The following is a 23,622-nucleotide window of genomic DNA, read 5'->3' as shown; positions in this document are numbered from 1 at the left end:
TCAATAAGGACATTGACTGTGATATACTTCCGCCAAAATAACCAAATCTTGTTAGAGCAATTAGCAAAGAAAGAAAAATTTTTGAATTTACCCAAGATACGATCATCCAGATAGGAGATTAATGGTTCCAAAATAGCAAAGATACCGACCTTATGGATCCTTATCATTGACTTGAGTCTACCAAGGGAGTGAGGATCCGCAACTCCCCTGATATTCCAAATTAGGATGTGAAACATGAGTAGACATATGACTCTTCCTAGAAGATCTAGTTCGGGTCCGTCCATTTTCTCCATCTGAAAATTAGTGATTCATATCCAACAAGGTATTCTCATTATTATGTTTTTGCACTACCTCTTGCCTTTTATGCTATCTCCGACGATATTTTTGAACATGTCATTCATCCCTTAAAATTTTAGAAATATCCTCTAAAGGAGTATCAGAGAGGGCATCATAATGATGAGAATATAGAGAATTATTATCAATATTCAAAACATCAGGAAGAGAGGCCGAAGAAGGTCGAGCTTCCTCAGAAATAGAAATGATAGGAGGATCCAGAACAGGTAACACCTGCTCGGTTCTCCCAACTGGATAAGTAGCGATAGAGGTAATAGGATATTGATTATTATCAGTATTCAAAGCATCAACATTCGAAGTATTAGGCGGGGGAGCATGTGTGACTTGCACGGCACGCCCACCCTGCTGTCCCTCGGTCTGGACCGAAGGGGTAGCAGTTGGTTGGGGGACGACAACCATGGCATCTGCTGAAGGAATCACCGCATGTTCCACAGGGAGCAAAGGCGCCTGCTCTATGTGTGACTGTTTCAAATTTCCCCCTTTCCTCAATTTCGGATGTAGTTTGAAACATAGGTCTTGACCGTGGCCGAACATTTGACAGTGAGTGCAATAAGGGGGGTGCTGTTCTAGCACAACTGCCACCAGTGTCCATTATGAGCCGAACCAAACCAGACCTTATCAGGTGGGGGTAAACTAACATCCCGTTCAATTAAAACTCTAGCCATTGCCAGCCTTGTGAGATTATAGGTAGGAGCATCTAATTTTAGAAGTCACCCTAACATAGCAGCCAAGGAGAGCAGGATTTCATGGTTAACGAGATGAACTTTCAAACCTGGGAACCGAAGCCGAACAGGGATAATCGAAGCCTCAGCTTTGGGATCAAAATTAGTTGATCATTTTAATACCTTCATACCGTAATCCTGAAACCATACCATACGCCTAGCAAACAGACGCGTATAGTTCTCTTCATTGGACAACTGAATCAAAATGTATATTCCATCTAGAGGCCCTATCTTCCATTCTCTGGTGAGCTTCATCAGCTCGAAAGACCTTCGAAGGAACTCCAATTTAGGACATCCATATAGAAATTTTCTTACCAGATGAAGGCGACAGGAAGAGGCGAGTTCGCCGTTCTCGTCGTCAGAGAGGAAGAGGGCCAGCTTACCCCCTTTCCTGCCAGGACGTCTAACGAAGGAAGTTTCAGAGCCGAGTGCGAGTGAGTCGTAGTAAGCAGAAGAGAAGTTTGGAACGCCATCTGCGGTTACATTGGCATAAGATCGAATCCTTTCCTAATGTAGGTTAGATATATTTGGTAAGTTTGTAATTAGGAAAATTTTTCCCTATATATATATATATATACATATATATATATATATATATGTATATATATATATATGTATATATATCTATATACATGTATATACATGTATATATATCTATATACATGTATATACATGTATATATATCTATATACATGTATATACATGTATATATATCTATATACATGTATATACATGTATATATATCTATATACATGTATATACATGTATATATATATATATATATCAGACTATGTTCTTATGTTGAACATAATATTGGGCTTTTCTAGTATGATATTATCGAGAGGATAATTTAAAATAAATTATTATTATAGGTTGTCTTGAAAGTAGGATGTAAATGAAAGCAATTATTTTGTGGATCTCATAATTTAGTACTAGATTCTCACTAGGGTGCGAACAAATCGAGTCGAGCAGAGCATGTTCAAACTTGAGTCATTTACTAAAGACTTGTTCATGCTCGACACAAACTTAATTCGAGCTTCAGGGATATTGATCAAACTCGGTTTATTTAAAGTCATTATTCTTCGAGCTCGATTTATGTTGGGCTCAAGCATGTTTGTACTGACCAAGTTATTTAGCTCTATTGAGTTGGGATTGAGCTTATTAAATTTTCTGGATAAAGATAAATGTGACTTTTAAATCTTAATAAATTAGAATAATCTAATAAATTTAAAATAAAAAAATTTATTTTAAATGATTTTAAATAGAGTTAAAAATTCCACTAGTACATACTTGCACGCATGCAAATAACTCAAAACACTCAAGCGTATTCTTTTTGCCTTTCTATTTAAACAAACATTATACTATTTATCTTCTTGATGTGGGACAAAATGTAAATGTAAAGAAGTTTATATATTTCAATTTTCACATGAAAACTAAAGGAGTAAACTTATATATTTATTTATCAATTTTTTAATTAGCATTAGCTTCTCATGAATTTCATTAATATTGGAATGAACAACTTTCATGTGATATGCTTGTACTATCTAATTTATGTTTATAAATTTTGTTAATAAAAATAAATTTAATTTTTAAAATTAAACTTTTTAATTATAATTTATTTTTATTTTAAGTTAATATCAAGCTTTAATCGAGCATTGTAACAAAATCATAAACGAATCGAGCAATAAGGTGTTGAAGTTTATTTATTTAATATTCGAGTATTTAAAAATTTGTTCGATTACTTAATTAAACTATTATAAACAAGCTTTAATCTAGCTGAGTTACGAGTAGTTTTTTGAATTCTCGGTTCATTTGCAGCCATAATTTTCAGTCTGATAATACTTTAGAATAATTTGTGATTCTAAGAATTCTGCTTTTAGTAATTTTTATAACCCATTAGATACTAATGTGGGTGAAAAATATATGTATAAATTAGTCAAACAATGAAAAAAAGAAGTAAATATTTAATTTAAATAAAGTGTATTAAAGATGTAAATCAAAAAGATGCTTTTCTTACATGAAGATATTCAACATTTGTGATTGAGATATTTTGATAAACTTTTCAATGGAGTTTCTGAAAACAGAGGAAAGAAAAGTAAATATTTAATTCAAATAAAGTTATTAAAGACAAAAATTAAAAACTGATTTTCTTGGATGAAGATATTCAACATATTTGGGTGAGATATTTTGATAAACGTTTTAATGAAGTTTTTGAAAATACAATCGATCTTAGTGATCTTAATATCATTAATAATAATAATTTTTTTTGACCGTTGCATTAGTAAAAAGGAATTTGTGGAAGCTTTAGAGAAAAGCATGGGTGGAAAATTTGTAGGATCTAATGATATTCCAATTAAAGTGTGGAAATATTTAGGAAATTTGGGATTTTTTGGCCTACCAAACTCTTTAATTTTATTTTAAAAACTAAAAAGATGCAAGATGAATGAAGAAAGAGTATTTTGGTCCCCATTTTTAGAAATAAAAGGGATGCCCAAGAATGTACAAATTATAGGATAATTAAGTTAATATTTGATATATTAAAATTATGAGAGAGAGTAATTGAATATAAGTTAAGAACTGATACAAAGATATCTCATAATCAGTTTGGATTTATGTATGGAAAGTCTATAATGGAAGCTATACATATTGTGAGTTTTGATGGAGAAGTGCATAGAGAGTAGGGAGGATTTGCATATGATTTTTGTTGATTTAGAAAAAGCTTATGATAATGTTCTAAGAGATGTTCTTTGGAGAGCTCTAGAAAAGAAAGGTGTTGATGTAACTTATATTCAAGTCATTAAAGTTATGTATGCTAGAGTTGTTACTTGTGTGACCAAGTATTTTCCTATTTCAGTTGGTTTACATCAATGATCTACTTTAAGCTCATGTCTTTTTGCTTTAGTTATGGATGCTTTTACTAGACATTTACAGGATGATGTTGGTGTATGCTTTTTAGTGATGATATCCTTCTTGTTGGTAATACTAGAGAAAGAGTTCAAGAAAAACTTAAATTATGGAGGTCTATATTAGAGTCTAAAGTTCTTCGTTTGAGTAGATCTAAAACTGAATACGTGGAATGTAATTTTAGTAATAGTAGATCTAGTGACAGAGTTGTAACTATAAGTGATCAAATCATTAAAAAATATGAATGTTTTAGATATCTCGACTCTTCTTCAAAGTGATGGTGATATGGATGGGGATTTTATTAATAGAATTCAAGTTGTTTAGTTGAAGTGTAAGAATGCGTCGGGCCTATTGTGTGGTAGACAAATACCGATTAGACTTGAGGAAAATTTTATGAGATGGTGATGAGACCTGCAATGCTTTTATAATGCAGAATTTTGGGCTTTAAAAGAGAAGTATAAAACTAAGTCAAGTATTGCGGAGATGAGAATGTTTAGGTGGATGAGTGGCTTGACACTTAGAGACAAAATGCGAAACGAATATATCCAATGAAAGGTTGAAGTTGCTCCAATGACAGACAAGATTAGAGAGAGTGTTTTGTTCTTATTTCAAGTCTTATCATTAATATCAATGTATCCATGAAAGGGTTGGTTTTGCAGTTTTCATATTTTTAGCCATATTTTTAGGGCCATAAATTTATTTTAGTTTATCTTATTTCAAGTCCTTTCATTAAAATTCTTGCAGCTTCTTAGTGCATCCCCCCACATTAGGTGCATTTATGGGGAGTTTGGACTCGCCATGCCATGTCAAGAAATGCATGAATTAGTCGTTTACCTCACATGCTAAGAAAGACATTTATTGGTCTTCATGCCTACATTAATATTTTATAAATAAGGTTTTCTATTTATGTCAATAAAGATATGTATAAGTTTTTTCTTTTTTTTTTCTTTTTTTTTGTGTGGGGGTTGTCCTTTTTCTTCCACCGTTTTAAGAAAAGCACACATGAATCTTCACTCCCCCATGTCAAAAAGGGTGTGTATGAGCTACTTGCTCGAAATATAGAGTCTATCTCCCACATAGGGTGCATTTATGGGGAATTTGGACTTGCCGTGCCAAGAAATGTATGAATTAATCTCTTACCTCACATGCTAAGAAAGACATGTATTGCTCTTCATGCTTACATTAAAATTTTAAAAACAAGATATTCTTTTTATTTCAATAAAGATATGTACATGTATTTATTTATTTTGTTGGCGGTGCTCTATTTCTTCCACCTTATTAAGAAAAACATGCATGAGTATTTTCTCCCCCATGTCAAAAAAAGTGTGGGAGCTACTTGCTCGAGTAAAATCCTTCTATCCAATTAGGACAACGGAATGTAGGCATTTTAACTTTAGCGCGAATGATTTGCTTTGTACTGTACTTCACGCAAGGCTGGTTGACAACTAGTTGCACTTTTTTTTTTTGTTCTTTGTTATTATTTTTTTCTCTTACCTATTTAGAGAGAGAAAAAAAAGGTTAGTGAGAAAGAGGGAGATTGGGAAAGAAGGAGAGAGATGAGGGAATTGAAGAGAGTGTGAGAAGAGTTATGAATAAAAAGAGAAGTGTGACAGTGAGGTGGGGAATTGGAGATGGAAGAAAGTGAATTGGGAGTAAAATTTTACCAGGATTTCATCAAGTTGGAAACTCTAAATTGTAGAAAATGTTAAATTCCATTTCTCCTTCTTTTTGCTTTAAAACTGTGGGTCATATGATTTTTTTTCCTTTATATGCTAGTGGTTTGGGTTCCTTATACAAGGAGCTCACATCGTCTTCACCTCCAGTACCACTGATTCCTTATCCTGCAAGCTACAGTGCGACTCCTTTGCTTCCACAGATCGCAGGTCCCGCCAATGCCATCTCTTGTGAGCTTTTTATCACAATTTTCTTTTTTTTTTTTTGGTGTAAAATGTTGCAAGGATGTGAGTAGGGAAGAGAAGGGGAGAATAGAAGAAGAGAGAATGAGAAGGATGGATCAGAGAGTGAAGAATGGGCTGAGGTCATTGTTTGGTCAAAATTTAATTAGGAATGGGTGCAATAAGTAATTGAAGTAAAATAAGTGTATGATAAGTATAATTTAGAAAGGAGAAAAACGTAAAATTAAAAATCCTTTGTAACGATTTTGTAGAAAAGTGTGAAAAGGGAAAATGAATTTGTTTTTTCAGTGAAATCTTACTATTGCGAACCCACGACTCTCTTCTTGCAGACCAGCGCACAAACCACTCCTAGTGGTTTGATCGGTTCCTTATCCAAGGAGCTCACATCGTCTTCACCTCCAGTACCACTGATTCCTTATCCTGCAAGCTACAGTGCGACTCCTTTGCTTCCACAGATCGCAGGTCCCGCCAATGCCATCTCTTGTGAGCTTTTTATCACAATTTTCTTTTTTTTTTTTTGGTGTAAAATGTTGCAAGGATGTGAGTAGGGAAGAGAAGGGGAGAATAGAAGAAGAGAGAATGAGAAGGATGGATCAGAGAGTGAAGAATGGGCTGAGGTCATTGTTTGGTCAAAATTTAATTAGGAATGGGTGCAATAAGTAATTGAAGTAAAATAAGTGTATGATAAGTATAATTTAGAAAGGAGAAAAAATTAAAAATTCTTTGTAACGATTTTGTAGAAAAGTGTGAAAAGGGAAAATGAATTTGTTTTTTCAGTGAAATCTTACTATTGCGAACCCAAGGAATGGGTGCAATAAGTAATTGAAGTAAAATAAGTGTATGATAAGTATAATTTAGAAAGGAGAAAAAATTAAAAATTCTTTGTAACGATTTTGTAGAAAAGTGTGAAAAGGGAAAATGAATTTGTTTTTTCAGTGAAATCCTACTATTGAGAACCCACGACTCTCTTCTTGCAGACCAGCGCACAAACCACTTCCCCCCCACCCCAAAAGGGGTTACTTGCTGCTAAAAAAACAAAATTATTGTGTTTTTATGGCCTATTCTGAATCCACAATGCCTCGTCTGAGTATTTATTTTTTATATGCATCCATGCCAATGTTAACTAGTAGGGTATCTCTGCATTTATCAAAGTGAAAACTGTCCTCTATGCTAAGGGTAGGTTAACTAACTTGCTTAAAAAATGCTTTAGAAATGTGTATTATTGACAACTTTTATTCTATATAGAGATTTAGATGTAACGATGCATACAACTTTAGCAAAATAATGAGTACTATGACTTGTAATAGGTCCCAAATGACAACTTAATCGCTTTTCAGTGTGCATCATTTGTTTTGATGTATGCAGTGCAAATGTTAAGTCTATATTCCATTCGAGCAATAATTTATCTCACTTGATATCCAATTGTTGACGAAGGATTGATGTGATATAATGACACATGAAATTTGAAGTGCTCTTATGATGACTAGCATATATAACTCAATTCATGCATGTAGGAAGGTTTCTAATTGTAGAAAATTTTCATACATTATCTGTATGTTGGCTCTTAGATGCATTTAGCTGCAAGTTTTATGACCATGATGGATTGTTGTGTTATGTGCATTCTATAGTAAATCAATTTTTTTTGTAAGTAATATTTCGGTGTTTTACATATTCATGATGGACCATCCTTTCAACTCACAATACAAGTGATCTTTACTTGCAAAATTCATCTTTCTCCTGAGTTGCGGCTAGGTTTGCCAGTGGATCATCAAGGCATATGCCACATCCCGCTTCATTGTCGTGCAGATCTTTTGGACAAAGTCATTGTTTGCTACCGATGAGTTAAATGCATCAGTATTTATCAATGCATGGTGGCATTGTAAATAACAACCATACAAACTACGTTATAATCATACTCTATTCCACGACTACCATCACCTTCTTCTGACTCGAAGTTTCACCTGAATCACTATCCATTATTCTGTATGCTTTTATAGTATGATTTATTTGTCCATTGTGTAAGGGATGTGGCACAATAAGTTCTACGTCTCTATTGACGTATGGCAGGAACATGTGCAGTGGTTCAAAGCAGTAAGAACTGTAGCCAATTTGATATTCTAAACTATTGCAACCAACCTCATATGAGTAGATCAACATTGGGGTTGTCTTATAAAGTATAAGAACCGCGTTGAATGTGGTCACATTTTTTAAAAGTAAATGTATCTTTTTAGCATTTAAAAACCCATATACTTCAGTTGGTGGTGTCACAACATTGGAAGGACATTGAGAAGGAGGGCCTTCATCATACTCTTGCCTAGACAGTTCAACTTCCACCTAAACAACCAATGTGTGCGTAGTGACTTCTGCGAGCATGTACTTACAATCCTCATCTTTGGAGACTTTTATGGCAATAAAATTATTGTTATTTTAAAGTGACACACTAAATTGATTCTGTGATCAAGTAGTATGGCACAATGAACATAGAATTCTTATTTTAAATTTATTGAGGGTTGAAACTCAGATGTTTAAAAAGAGCAAATCCATCCACGGGTACATTTCTGGGTAAAACCATTGAAACTTGTAATTAGCGATTGAAATATAGAATCAGATGTGGCATTTGGCTGAAGATTATAGACATTATTCCCCTTTCAAACAAATGTATAAAAAACTGCGTTGAAGATATAACATGTCATAGATTGATGTAAATTACTAAAGATTTAGCATTATTAGTAAACAATCAAAATTGATCAAAATTTTATGATTTAGGGGCCCATCTGCGCTCAAGAATCATAAATATTTAAAAAATGCATTTTTTTAAAAGTGAGTTTATGAAATTGGATGATAATGCGTTTTTATTCATTAAAATCTCTCTTTAAAAATATGATAAGTGAGTTTCAATTTGTATGGCTACTAACTCAAGTTTTGCATTTTTACTTCAAAAATAAGAGAGTGATATTAAAGTTCCTTTATAATGAATCAGAATGCTATTTATACGTATAATAGTAATAATGCAATAAAAATTAATGTGGAAAAAATAACAAGAAATAATATTACTATAGACCAAAGAACTACTTTTACATATAAATTATTTTAATGGAATTCATTTTGTTAAATTTAAATTCCAATGCTTCTAAATAGCTTAAACTTTGTACGTGTTAAGATTCGATTAAAGTTTTGATGATGATTTCCTTATGATGATTCTAATTTTTCTGTATTTATTTTATAAAACCAGTCCTTGTAAGTAACTTAATTTATTGGTTTATTTGACTTAATATCCTTTTTTTATTATTTTAGTAAGTACATAAAAAGTTAAAGGCCTTAAATTCATTCATGGTGAATGCTATGATCCTATGATATTTATTATTAGTGCACTTTGAAGGAAAAAATAAAAGTAAATTATATATGTCTTCGTAAATGAGGCTCGTTTTTCTTTTTCATAATAACAAATTTAAATTACTTCACATGTTAGTGTTTGAAATTACCCGATCTCTTTCTGAATTTTAAATATGTAGGGCTTAGGGTGTGAGGAACTTCTAACCAAAAGGCTTGGATTTATAGAGAGAGAATGAGGAGGGTAATGGGGAGGAGAAGCTCTCTGAAATGCCTTGTGGATTCACGAGTGGCCATGAAAATGCAAAATCATTTTGCATTTTTATAGCATTTTGCCGACCCCACGTAGTGGGATTAAGGCTTTGTTGTTGTTGTTGTTGTTGTATAGCAATGTACGTACACTCAAGGGGTCTAGAAGGTGGGATCTGTGGGTTCATGAGAGTGCATTTTCACCGAAAACATCAAATGGATTTGCATTTTCACAGTTTTTTGCAAAATCATTAAAAACTTTTTTCTTATTTTGTGTTTTGCTGCTTTAAATTCTAATTCTCGTGCATTTTTATAATTAATTACTCATTATACCCTCTCCAAATTAAAATTTAGCCATAGGTATGGGAGAGACATGGGTATAGGATATTGTATTTATTTATTGGGAAATTTTCATACATAGCACCCAATTCTTATGAAGTTATTTATATCATACCCAAACTTTCAGTTTTACACCCCAAGCATCCTAACCTATATATGAAAAGATGGATTGCATTATTTCCACCTTTTCATACATAGGAAAAGGTGCTTTAGGTGTAAAAATCAAAATTTGGGTGGTAGATAAGTAAATGAACAAAAAATGGGAATATGAACTCTCATTCTTTTTTGATCGACCACAGAATTCTTGAATATTAAATGCAGCTGGTTCTCATGCAATTGGAACATACTTCCTCACAATGGGATTTGGCATCAAATTGCTATATAACACTCCATAATGTATAATTGCATATGAACTCCGACTCATAGGACACAATGATTAGAATAGATTAAAAAGTCATTATACAAATTCATCCATCTTGTTCAAAATGCTTGAAAATAGTCCATTTGCCTTGACATATCTTTGTTTTTTCTTTTAATTTTGGTTTTATATTTTCTGTGGTTTTTGTAGTTTCTTTTGTAGGTTTTGCTGAACTTTCTTTGTTTACCTTGCATTCAGGCCATCATTCAGGCTGGCCTGTTGAGGGAAGGTCTCTGTTCAATTCAGGATGAGAGTGCAGGTCAGTTTTGTTAAGAATCATTTTAAGTGTCCTATGTTTGGCACAATGTTTCTTTTGAGATTTGAGTTTTTGGGTTTACAAATGAAGATTTTAGAAAAAAGCACTTTCTAACATGAAGCTGTAATTTGTTCTGTAGCCATCTTGATTCCTATTTCATTAAAATTTGCCCAATTTGTCTCAGTTTATTATTTGTACATTTTTTCATCTATTGCTGCGCTTTGTTTTGTTATGTTTTGTTTTTTTTTTTATATTTTTTATATTTTTAATATTTTTTATTATTTTTTATTTTGAGAAATTTACATACGCACCACACAATTCCTATAAATTTTCATATCTAACTAATATCTAAAGTTCGATATTTACATTTATAACACATTGGTTTCTTATACCTATGCATGAAAATGTATATATCATTTTCAAAGTTGTTTAAAATAGTGGTATTTTTTATGTGATGTTAAATATTTGAGTGTTATGCATATAAAAATGAAAATTTAGGTGTTAGATATGTAACTGCATGAGAATTGTGTGGTATGCATGTATATTCCCTCCACCACCTTTTTTTTTTGTAGGAGGTTGAGTTGGTTGGGGTTTCCAACATTTCTTAGTTTCTTATCATCCTTGTTTCTCCCTTTCATTGAGCATATGAAATAATAATGCATATTAGTATATCAAATCACGTAAATTTCCGACAACATACTTCCAATATGCAGAACATATAGTAATATTTTGTGCAATATGAAGGTTATAATTGATTCATGCTAGCTTTTTTTCTTGAGAAAAAAATGATTGGTATTAGTTTCTACAATTTTTTAAAACTTATTAGAAGTTTTGGAGAGGCCTTTCTCACTTCATCTGTTTCTATCTCTATCTCGTGCTTTTATATTTAGAAAATTAACATACTTAGTACACATTTCTCATTTATTTGCATATCTCACACCTAAACATCCATATTTACATACATAGCACTTTGATGTTTTAAGCCTATATACGAAAAGATATATTTGATATTTAAAGATTCGAGTACTATGCATGTAAATATGAAAGTTTAGGTGTGAGATATGTACATAAAAATTGTGTGCTATATATGTATATGCCTTTTTATTTTTTATTTTGTAATAATTTCAATGCCAATAGTTTTCTCTTATATGTCTTTCCATTGAGAAAATTTGTGCAATTTTATGTGTGAAAATTGGATTAATTTTAATGTTTCTGGAGAAGTCAATTCATTTCATTAGTTTTTTTTTCGCATTTCATGCCTTTATATCTCACCGTTTGATAATAATGTCTATGACAAGTTTTTGATATCGGAGTTAACCCAAACAACAATAGAAAAATCAAATATTATTATTGAATTCAAAATAGGGAATTACAATCTCACAAACGGAAATAGAAATAACAACATACACGACACAACAAGCTCAAGCTGGGGTAGATCTAGGGGTGGTGGAGGTGATCAATGAGGGTTTGGTCCTTCGGAGAGATAACAAAGGGTGTGTGAAGGGATAGAAGGTGTGATGGCGGTGAAGGTGTGTTGGTAACCTCGAGGGGCAGGTGTGAAATTGCAAGAACAACAAGTGCGGTTGCTATTATGGGTTGTAGTAGCAAGAAAGATGGACTCGACAACGGGTAAACGGTTAGGAAGGGCTGTTTTGAGTTGGGCTGCAAGGCAGCAGGATGGCGACAACAAAGGGTAGCAAGCTGGAATGAGAAACAAATTATCTAGGCGACTGGAACAGCAGAAAACAACTGAGAACGACTGTTTCCGGTCGGCTACAACAAGGGAAAATGTCGACAACAATGACGGGGAATGTGGGGGATTGCAGGACAGCAAGAGGACAGGTGTCTGGCATGGCCGCAGCAAGGACATGTGGCTTGAATTGGAAAAATGCATGGAAAATAACATTGTGTGGCTGTTTGGCGGCGGCTGCAATAATGGAGGCTGACCAAGGGTGACGTGGGGATGATGCAAAAGCGATATGGAAGATAATCAACACCTCAGGAATGGGATGTAATCGGACACCACTTGAACCCTCGAATACAACCCTCAAAGGGAGAAAAGAGATGTCTACGACTGTCTCAATTGAAATTCACGCCTAAAATAAACCTAGAACATCATGAACACAACCCTAGGACAACAAGTGAATTAAGAGGACCACTCATCTCCACAACATAAAAAAACTTTAGACCGGTTTGGCCCAATTACGATAACAGGAGCCGCTCCTTATTGTGGGATTTACTGCATCACACGACGATTGCTAGAGCGTGTCCCGTCTCGCATCAGTCTCCAGGGGTTGAGGGAGCTTTGATCTCATCCGTCAAAGCTTGTCTCTTCATAGTATGGCATCACGTAGGCCCAATTGGAGATAACATAAATGACATAATATCTTGATAAGTCAGTCCTGTAAGCGTTGTCATTTCAATGCACATTCTGATAAAATAAGTATCCATCCACTTTTGACACAATTTGAGCTGGAGTTGCATATCGACGTAAATTTTCATAAAGTAATATATAATTTGCCTCTTTCACTCTTACTCAATAGGGTGCATCCGAAAAAGTAGTTTTGTGGGAGGAACTAACTCAGGAATGAAATCTATGACATGTTGGACCACTTTCAGCGGGAACCACTTAGGAGAGCTCTTCTTCTTATTTAGAAGGAATCGAATCCCACCATAGGATGTTCTTTCCCACAAAGCTCCTAAGTCGATTTCCAAAACTTTGATTCATCTCTCCTGCCTGACCATTTGTCGGTAGGTATACTATTGAATTGAATTTAACACTCTAATAACTCCAAATGGTCTTCCATAAGCAACTCAAAATTTTCTCATCTTTGACATGTTGGATCTCTCTTAGTAGGGGTAACTCAGGAGATAGGATATATTTGAAAATTATGAAACTCTCTTTTGTGAAGTTGCTCTATGTCTAGTATTAGCTCCTCAAACTCTTGGTCATTTTGAATATCCAATGTTAATCTTACTGATGCTCCTCTCTAGACCTGTAAAAATGTAGTTCATGACATCACAATCTCATACTATACATGAATATCCAATGTTAGTTGGAGTCGTTATCATGGGGTCAGCTGGGATCACTGATGTCTCTTCCTCGTTTGCTAGAAGTTAAGAAACTTCTTTGAATTTTTTTTTTCTTCTGGATCATTATTTATTTTTTAAATTACTCTTTGATCAGTGAAAGAGTTCATTCTCTTAGTTGTGCAATCCGATTCAATATGTACAAATCTGTGACACTTGAAACACTTATGAATTGGTTATATTTAGGAATGCAGATTTATTCCACATATGCTCTACTCTGAAATAGTATCTCAAGCATGGTCGTTTTGGATGTTCCTCTGAGTATATTCTAGCTGTAAGAACCTGGGTTTTAACTCTGTCTTTAAGATGTGACGGTCACTTCCTGACTAGGATATATTTGGGATGTTGATTAATTTTACATGTTTCACACTCTGAATTAGTGTCTCAATCGTGGTCGGTTTGGATGTTTTTTTAGGTGTACTCTGTGTGTAAGAAGGTGCAAATAAATCTAAATCAATCTAATCGAAAAAAAAAACTTGACCGACAGTCTTCTGGTGAAGTTTTCTCTCCCTTTTTGAAGCTTGGTTATAAATATCTTGTTTGTAATGAACTAGTAGGTCACGACGTTGTATTTCTTGTTTCATCTTACACCAGGTAGTAATTTTATTCTTCTATTTTTGCCGTCTAAAAATCTTTAAGTTCTTTCACCATCGAGATGCACTCTTCTTTAACTTGTTGGAAGCTAGTTTACTATTTTGTCCGGTGCGGCATCTTGATACTCAAAAGACATTTCATGGTCTGAAGACACTTGATGACCTCTTTCGTATCCCAATGACAATCAAAATATGACAATTGTGCATTTACTTCATGATAGCTTCTCAGATATTTCAGGTCAAAACTTCAGAGTAATAGTTCTTCATCCCTATGGTGGATGGGCTTCACTCAATTTCTTCGATCTGGCATGTCACTGCTACGGTTAAATCTTTCGGATTGTCTCGTCTCAGAGGCAATAAGTCTTTGTTGGAGTTGGAGGATTTCCCTCACACCTCTTTGATGATAAGTTCCTGAACATCTTTTTGTGGATTTCTGATAAGTAACATGGTTAGAGTTTAGGGTTGGAGGTGTATAATGGTGTGTAGGGATGATATAGAATGAGAGAAAATTTTTGGGTGTCTAGTTTGAAAAAATAAGCGAGGGGAAAGGTTTTAGGAAGAGATAGACTTGGTATTGGTAGATGCTAGAAACCCTACGATACTAGGGTTAGACTAGCTCTAATGTTGAATGATACCAGATTTAACCCAAACAACAAAAGGAAAAACAGTATTATTGCTGAATTCAAAATAGGAAATACAATCTCACAAATGGAAATAGAAATAGTGACAGACACTACACAACTATAGTGAATCTCAAGGTAGTGGAGGTGATCAGTGAGGATTTGGTCCTTCAGAGAGGTAGCAAAGGGTGGGTGAAGGGCTGAAAGACGTGGAGACAAGAAACGTGGGTTGATAACCGTGAGGGACAAGTGCCAAACTTCAGGAATAACTAGTGTGGTTGCTGTCTTGGGCAGTGTTAGCAGGAAAGAGGGGGTTGGACAGCGGGGAAATGGTTGGAAAGGGTTGTACTATGTTGCGACATCAAGGTAGGAGGATGACGACAACGAAGGAGAGTAATTGTGGCAATGATGCAAGATAAAATGTTAGAACGGATGGCTGAGCAGCTAAAACAACATAAAATGTCTAGGAACGGTTGTTTCTGAGTTGCTACTACAAAGGGGAATGTCATCAACATCGATGGGGAATGCTGCTACAGTGCAGGAAGAGGCGAAAACGAGGATAGGTGGCTAGAATTGAAAAAAAATAGCAATGTGCGACTGTTTGGGGATGGCCGAGAGCGCATGGGGAGGATGTGGAAGGGGTTAGGGAAATAATTACCTCAAGAGCGAGATACAACCGGAGTACCACTCGAACCCTCATAAACAATCTTTAAAGAAAGAAAAACCCTGACGGTTTTCTTAACAGAATCTCATGTCAAAACTAAACATAAAACATCAGGAACTCAAGTATATAACCCTAGGATAATCAGGTGTGGTCCAAGAGGACCGAACTTGTAATAACTCATTTTGAGAAATTAGATAACATTTTTTTTTGACAGACAAAGTACCCCAAAGTTTTCATCTCCCAAAATTTGATCGAATAATTTTATTAAATTCTACTCAAGAAATCAATCAATTTCATATAAAGCGCTACATGTAAATTATGAATGAATTGAGAAATATAAAATATTGAAGTTATAAGGTTAATTAATTGTTTTTAAACCTTAATCCTAATTATTACTTAATCTTGCATGTGCACTATAACCCATTGACCTTACGCCATTTTATTTCCTCGTTTGGTCGAATAGGAGCCCGAGTTTTTAAGTCTTTCCCTTCTCTCGTGAATTTTTGTCCTCTGCCTCTCCTCTCTTGTGACACCCCCTTGCTCCTTCCACTCGCGGCGAGCAAAGCTGCGACCCTTGCTATAGTGCAAGAGCCGCGAGTAGCTGGCAGGTCGAGCGACACAGAGGAAAGCCACAATTCACAATTTAGGGCTCTGGGTCAATTTTCATAAGCATGAAACCCTTTATATCGCCATTCTAAGCTTTCATTTCCTTCCTCACTCTTTGGTTTTGATTTTTGTTGATTGTGTCGAAAGCGTCGAAAGTCTTTTGTGAGCTTCCATAAGGTCGGTAGCTGTCGGCGACACTGATTGCGTGCCGGAAGTGTCAAATGCCTTTGCGAGCTTATAAGGGTTATAATACGATATCAACATAGGAGATGTGTGGTTAGAGGTGATAAAAAGTAAATTTGGCTGCTTCGGAATGACGGATTTGTGTCGAGAAGTCTATTTTGAGGTAAGAATGCTACTTTTTGGGTTTAATTACATTATGAGCTGAAAATGGATAAAATACTGAGATATTTACATATTCTAGGTTGTTTACTTGAGGAGACAAATTCGAGGCAAGTGTATAGAAGTTTGCAGTAGGACATCTCCATAAATTTCAGGTAAAGAATCCTATACTAATTTAAAAAGAATAAATTTCAGGTAAAGAACCCTATACAATTATGATGTGTAGATCGCTAACCATTGTACCAATGTGAGTCGACTGGGAAATTTTGGCCAAAATTTTGTTAGGTTTGTTGGCGATGATCCTCACAGAGATAGAAATGTATGTAAATAATATAAAATAAAAATAAATTTAAGATAAATGCATATAGAAGATTAGTATATGTTCATTTAGAAAAAGGTTATTGATGCGTGCATTATTATAGATTAGATTGTTTATGAAAAATATTAAAAACCAACATGTTATAAGATATATTATAGACTAGCATGCATATTAAATTTTTTTCTTGGATTTACTGCAGATTAGAAGTATGATTATTTTTGAATTATTTTTAGATAATTTATCATGTTACTTTCATATCATCTTTAGGTTTTAAACATTTTAACAAAATGAATAGAAAAGAAACAAATGTGTATAGAAGATGAAACAATAGATAAAAATGTACAAATTTCTACTTGTTTATTATAATTACCTTATTTAGTAGCTTTTTCATGTATTATTTGAATATTAAATTGTTAGTGTTAAAATTATGATTAGAATAACAATGAATTTATTTTCCGCCGTTCGACTGCCCATTCCTGCCTTAGTTAACTCTAGGCCTTAGACCGAGTCATGACAAAAGTGATATCAGAGCAGAGGTTTAGATTAAATTACATGAATCTTAATGAAAGAGTCAATATGACAATCAAATTAAGGAATAAATAATAGAAATTAAAAAATTTAAGTCTAATTAAATTATGGTTTTTTTTTTTTTCAGAATTATGAATGATCTGGAGAAAGATGTTAGAGATGAGAATGTAGAAAAGTTGTACCACTGAATGTCCAGTCAATGCTGCTGCTTTCTCTGATATGATGAATGTTATGACTCACTATGCGTTTGGGGCAGCTTATTTTGCTGCTGCGGCGTTTTTAAAACGCCGCGGTTGTGTTTCTTTAATGCGTTCGACCATGCGTTTTTAAAACTCCCGTAATCGCATCTTATATTTTGTTGTATGGGTCGGATGCGGGGGAGGTCTTGCGTTCGACGTTTGTTAGGGCTCGAATTCCTCCCGTGTCGCTGCGGTTTCTCCTTCATGATCTCCTTTCTCTCGTGCTCTCCCTCGCGATTTCCTTTCCCGATCTTCTCTTTCGTAATCTTCTGGTGAGATCTATATGTCGCAATGCTTTGATCTTCTCTATTTGGTTTTTATGTGGCTCGATTCCTTAATGTTGAGGTTTTTATGCGTTTTTATTTTTATTTTTTTGAGGGTTACGTTGCGAATGGATTTTTTTTGAAGTTTTGTTCGAAATGTTGGAGTGAAATGGATCTGAGGGTTTTTTCTTTGATGTTGTCGAAATGAATCTTAGGGTTTCGTTGAAGGAATGTGTCTGTTACTGTTGGAACCGTTGGAATGTTTAGGGGGAACTCTTGAAATTTTTTTTTGAGCCTTTACATTTTGATTTTTTGGGTATTTTAGGTTCATGTTACTGTTGGAAGTTTTCCAGCTGCTTCTAACTGTTGGTATGTGAAGGAAGGTGCGGCCTTGTTAAGTTGTTTGCTGTGTTGCATCTTTGATTCGTTATACTGTATAAACTGTTATGTTGTTTGCTGTGAAATAAGAATCGTTATACTGTATAAACTGTCATAAGTGCAACAAGAATAGATTATACCATTTGCTGTGAAGCAAGAACCGTTGAAATTAAATATTTTAATATTTCTCATTGTAGTTGTACTTGTATTTATACTTTTTTTATTTCTTCTGATACTCATGAAAGTGTGAGATCTGTATGATATCTTTTATAACTGATCTGTGATAACCGTATGCTTTTGCACTATGTGCTTCTGTTCTACCAATAAACTATTATGAATAAGCTGTCACAAACAGTTTTATCAGACAGGGACAGAAATATCATTTAACCACCAATAAGCTAATCTGAATAAGCTGCCCCGAACAGCAAGACAGATTATTCTGATAATCTGCAGATTATCAGATTATCAGAGTAATATGCTTATCAACAGATTATAAATAATTATCAGCTGCGCCAAACAGACCCTCAGTTGATTAAGAATTCTCAATCTTAAGCTATTATCAGTGTAGGAGAACTAATGAAGAACTATTTGAAGCCCTTTCAAGATGTGAGACCACCTTTGTTTTCTGGAGTAGGAGGGCCAGTGGAAGAAAAAAATTGGCTATTGAGAGTGGAGAAAATCATAGATGATATGTCTTGTCCACCAGAGAGGAGAGTTAACCTAGCCACTTCTGCTTTTGAGGGGGAAGCTGAAGGATGGTGGTAGAAGTTCAGAGGTTGAACCAACCACTTGGTGCTGTAGGATGAGTTTGTGAAAAACCTTCAGAGATTGGTTTGTACCACTGTCAGCTAAAAGACAGATGCAAGATAAATTCATTAGGTTAGTGCAAGGAGATCTATCAGTTATGAAATATGAAGCGGAATTTATTATACTGTCAAGGCATGCACTCCAGTTGATTTAAAATGTATAGGAGAAATGCCACAGATTTCTTTCTGGACTGAAATATTGAATTCGACAGCCACTAGTGCCACTTGAGATTGAAGACTATTCAGTGCTTGTGGAGAGAGATGAAGATTAATTTCGAGCATACTCAAAAGTGTAGAGACATGCAGACGAGAAAGAGTGGAAGAAATGACACTAACAGTTCATTCAGAAGGATAGTCTAGTGGGAAGAAGATGGAGTCCTACACTGGTGGAATGGTTAGCTAGGCTGGAAGTAGCACCATACAACCTTGTATTAAGTGTGGAAAGCAACTTTGTGGTGAATGTTTATTTGGTATGAAAGCGTGTTACTTATGCAGACAGTTAGGACAATTAGAAGAGAAATTGTCCTAATTCTGCTCAGAGATCCACATTAGATGTTTTTTAGGAAGGGATCCAGTTCGGAGGAATTTTCAAGAAGGATCTACATCTAAAAGTGGTCGGCAGAGGATAACAGAGTAATTGTCCTGATTTTGTTCAGAGATACAGATCAGACGTTTTTTAGGAAGGGATCCAGTTTGGAGGAATTTTAAAGAATGATCTAAATCTAAAAGTGGTCGGCAGAGGATAACAAAAGCTGATATTGTGGCTCGTAAGGAGCATCTAAGTCAAAACATTCATCCAAGACTTTATTCCCTAACTCATCAGGAACCAGAAGGACATGTTGTCACTGATGTTGATACATAGAACTTGATATGTTTTAATTATCATTTGACAAGAAACAAATTTTTATAATCACTTTTGTTTCACCATCGTAGTTGATGTGGAGTTCTTGAATTTCGTGGATGAAATTTTATTGGGGGGGGATTATAATAATCCATTTTGAGAAATCAGATAATATTTTCTTTATGACATACAAAGTAACCCAAAGATTTCATCTCTCGGAATTTGATCAAAATAATTTAATTAAATTCTACACTAAAAATCGATCAATTTCATAAAAAAACGTTAATGTAAATTATGAATAGATTGGGAGGTATAAAATGTTGAAGTAATAAGTTTAATTAATTTAATTAAACATTACTTAATTCTTAATTATTCCTTAATCCTATATGTGCACTGTAGCTCACCGACCTTATGCCATTTTATTTTTTGGTTTGGTCGAATAGGAGTCCCGAGCTTTGAAGTCATTCCCTTCTCTCCCAAAATTTTCTCCTCTGCCTCTCTTCTGTCTCGCGAGCCCTCCTTGTTTTTTACACTCTCAGAGAGCAATGCTGTGATCCTTGCTACTGTGCAAGGGTTGCGGGTAGCAGGCAGGTCGAGTAGCTTAGAGGGAAGCCGCTTAAAGCTCCGGGTCAATTTTCATAAGCACGATTCTTTCTCTATCACCATTCTAAGCTTTCATTTCCTTTCTCACCCTTCAGTTTTGACTTTTGTCTTGTTTTCATGCATTTGCTCTTTCCGGTAACCGTCAGAGGCGCCGATTGTGTCAGAAGCGTCGAAAGTCTTTTGTGAGCTTCCATAAGGTCGGTAGTCGTCAGAGGCACCGATTGTGTGCCAGAAGCGTCAAATGTCTTTTGTGAGCTTCCATAAGGGTTTTAGCACGATATTAGCTTAGAAGATGTGTGGTTGGAGGTGATAGAAACTAAATTTGGCAGCTTCGAAAAGTCGTATTTGTGCCGAGAAACCTATTTTGAGGTAAGAATGTTACTTTTTTGGGTTTAGTTTATTAACTGAAAATGTATAAAATGTTAAGATCTTTACAAAGACAAGCGTATAGAAGATCGTCGTAGGATAATTTCATAAATTTTAGGCTAAAAATTATATGCTAATTTAAAAAGAATAATTGTATGTACGAAAATCACTTAAATCTTAAAATTTAATTTGATGTTTTATAAGCTATCGTGCTTAATATAAAAGTCACCACAACCTCCAGCTAGATATCGAAGATTAAGGCTTTAGCGTGACAATTAAAGTGTGTAATTACATTTATAAATTTCAGTAATCGTCTTTATTTCAAAATGCATGTTGATTTATATGTATATTTTAGTTCAGTTAGATTTATATTTCATTAGATTATTCATATTATTAGGTAGAAAAGTTATGTATGACTTAAAAGTTATAAAAGATGTGCATGAGATGAATGATATTTAGATAAATACTATATGTAAAATAGACATGTAGGAAAAATATATATGATATAAGTAAGAGATGCATGAGATAAATATATGAATGATATAAAAGATGTGCATGATGAATAGCCGCCCAACAGAGAAGTATACATGTTAATAGATTGCACAAAAATGTTTCAGAATAATGTTTGTATGAAGAGTGAAATACTTTATATATAAATGCTTGCATGTGCATGTTCAGATGAGGATTTCACCCCTTAATGGATAGGTAGAGAATGTTAGTGTACTCACGCGTGTAGAGTTTTTCTAAAAATTTAGACAATTTTGATGGTTAGATCACTATCCGCTGTGCCGATGAGATAATATCAGTTAGGGGAGAGTAGATTTGAGCTTATCTCCCCAGACAATTGTAATGTTTACATTATTAATCGCCGTGCCAACGGGATAATATCGGTCAAGGGCAGGTAAGTTACTTTCTACTCTAGATAATTGCGATGTGTAGATTGCTAACTGCCGTGTCGAAGGGAGCCGACGAGAAATGTTAAGTTTGTTGACGGTGATCCTCACAGAGACAAAAATGTACGTAAAATAATATAAAATAAAAGTTAAGATAAATGCATATAAAAAATTTGTGTATGTTCATTTAGAAAAAAATGCTATTGATACATGCATTGTATATATCGGACTATTTATAAAAAATATGAAACACCAACATGTTATAAGATTTCTTATAGACCGACATGCATATTAACTTCTAATTATTTTAGTTTATAAGTGTGATTACTGACTCGTCTCCAACTTAATCCAAACCCATTGCCCACTTTGGAAAAATTTCAATTACCCATGCTTGGACCAAATTGACTTCACAGCTCCCCAATTCCGACCTCTCATAGTGTGGAGGTGACTTTGCTTGGTCAGCTAGTGACCCGACCCATAATTATGCAGATATTTATGTTCTTTAATATGCCAAAAACTTGCCAAATTATATTTAGAGAGTTGTGAGAACAAATTTAATATGATAAAAAATTAAAGAAATACTTTTCTCACTAGGGGTACTACACAATTATACATATCGTTTCAAGTAAAATAAAATTTTCTATAAAAACTCCAGTATCGATCTCACAGGAAAGTCGAAAACAAGAATACAATGAAATGAAATATAGAAATTTTGATTTTAAGAAAACTTTACGTAAGATTGCTGCAACTATCTAAAGATGAAAATTAAGTCTACTAAACTTTACAATATGCAGGTAAAAGTAAATGTAATGACTTAGACAATATATAAACAGAGATTTTCTGTTTGTCAATAATTCATAATTATTGTAGGATTTCAAAATTGTTTAGAAACTTAAATGTGGTATTGTGACAAATATGAGCGTATCTATTCTTCACACATTTCAAAATGTGCAAAAAACATTGACTAATTTAAAGTTGTGTTGGCATGTATAGTAGTGTTGTGTAGGTTCTTGTCTCTCCCAGATTACCCGATGTGCCCTCTCTATAGGACCTAGCAATGACCTTTAGTTCCAATCTCTAGACTAAATTGATAAAAAAATCTAGCATGTCACTCTAGAAACATCAATTCTACGTCAATCAAATCTTATATTCCTATCTATTTGCACCTAATTTCAGACGATCACAGCTGCTTTGTCCAAGGTAGAATGTGATACTTACGAGTCAAGAAATCTTAGCACTTTCGGGTCTATAAGTTCATCAACAGGTTTTAACAATACATGTGACTAATTTGTAAAGTAAATGAAAGACCAATAAAAATACTATCACAATTTTTAGAAATAAAAGAAGTTCCAAACAAAATCAAAATCACTTAATTACTTCATATTACAAGGAGAAAGAAAACTACTCATGAAGCATCAGGATAACAAAACAAAAAATATTTAGAAAACTCCAATCCAAAGCACTAAACTTAAAGATAAATATATAAATACTTATCTGGAATGTTTCTTGAAACACCAACAAAAAATATTTAGAAAACTCCAATCCAAAGCACAAAACTTAAAGATAAATATATAATATCTGGAATGTTTCTTGAAACACTTTTGAAGTTCTTTGATGTCTTTGACTTCAACAACACTTACAAGACTGACAAACTAGAAATAACAAAACTCACAAAGAAAACTTCTCACACACTTAGCACACTCGCACACTATTAGACTCTATAGATCCGACTCCCCTAGTCTCTTGAAATTAATCCATATTTATGGAGCTTCAAAAATGATCAAGGGTTGCTTTGGGTTTCTTCAGATATCTCTTCAAAATTCGGTCTCATTCAATGAATATTCTAGAAAATAACTTTGGCTCCTAGGCGCCAAACTGTCGCGCTTAGCGATAGTTTGGCTGGTTTGGTACTTTTCTTCAATTTAGCCCATTCTGCTTCTTTTTTATTTATTTTTGCTCATTTTTACTCTTAAATTCTTTTTC

At 34.1% G+C, this 23,622-nt stretch overlaps 1 protein-coding gene across 1 annotated transcript in view; it reads left to right on the top strand.

Annotated features, from left to right (window-relative positions):
• Positions 1 to 12,444, top strand: part of LOC110030362 (probable ribosomal RNA small subunit methyltransferase B) — a 35,215-nt gene extending 22,771 nt beyond the window's left edge. The window contains 2 exon segments of the mRNA XM_020733073.1: positions 10,431 to 10,491; positions 12,215 to 12,444. Coding sequence (XP_020588732.1) covers positions 10,431 to 10,491; positions 12,215 to 12,444 — 291 coding nt within the window.
• The last annotated feature ends 11,178 nt before the right edge of the window (positions 12,445 to 23,622 follow it).

Source organism: Phalaenopsis equestris, unplaced genomic scaffold (assembly GCF_001263595.1).
Source record: "Phalaenopsis equestris unplaced genomic scaffold, ASM126359v1 Scaffold000002, whole genome shotgun sequence".
Lineage (NCBI taxonomy): Eukaryota > Viridiplantae > Streptophyta > Magnoliopsida > Asparagales > Orchidaceae > Phalaenopsis > Phalaenopsis equestris.
This window is presented reverse-complemented; position numbering and strand designations above follow the sequence as displayed.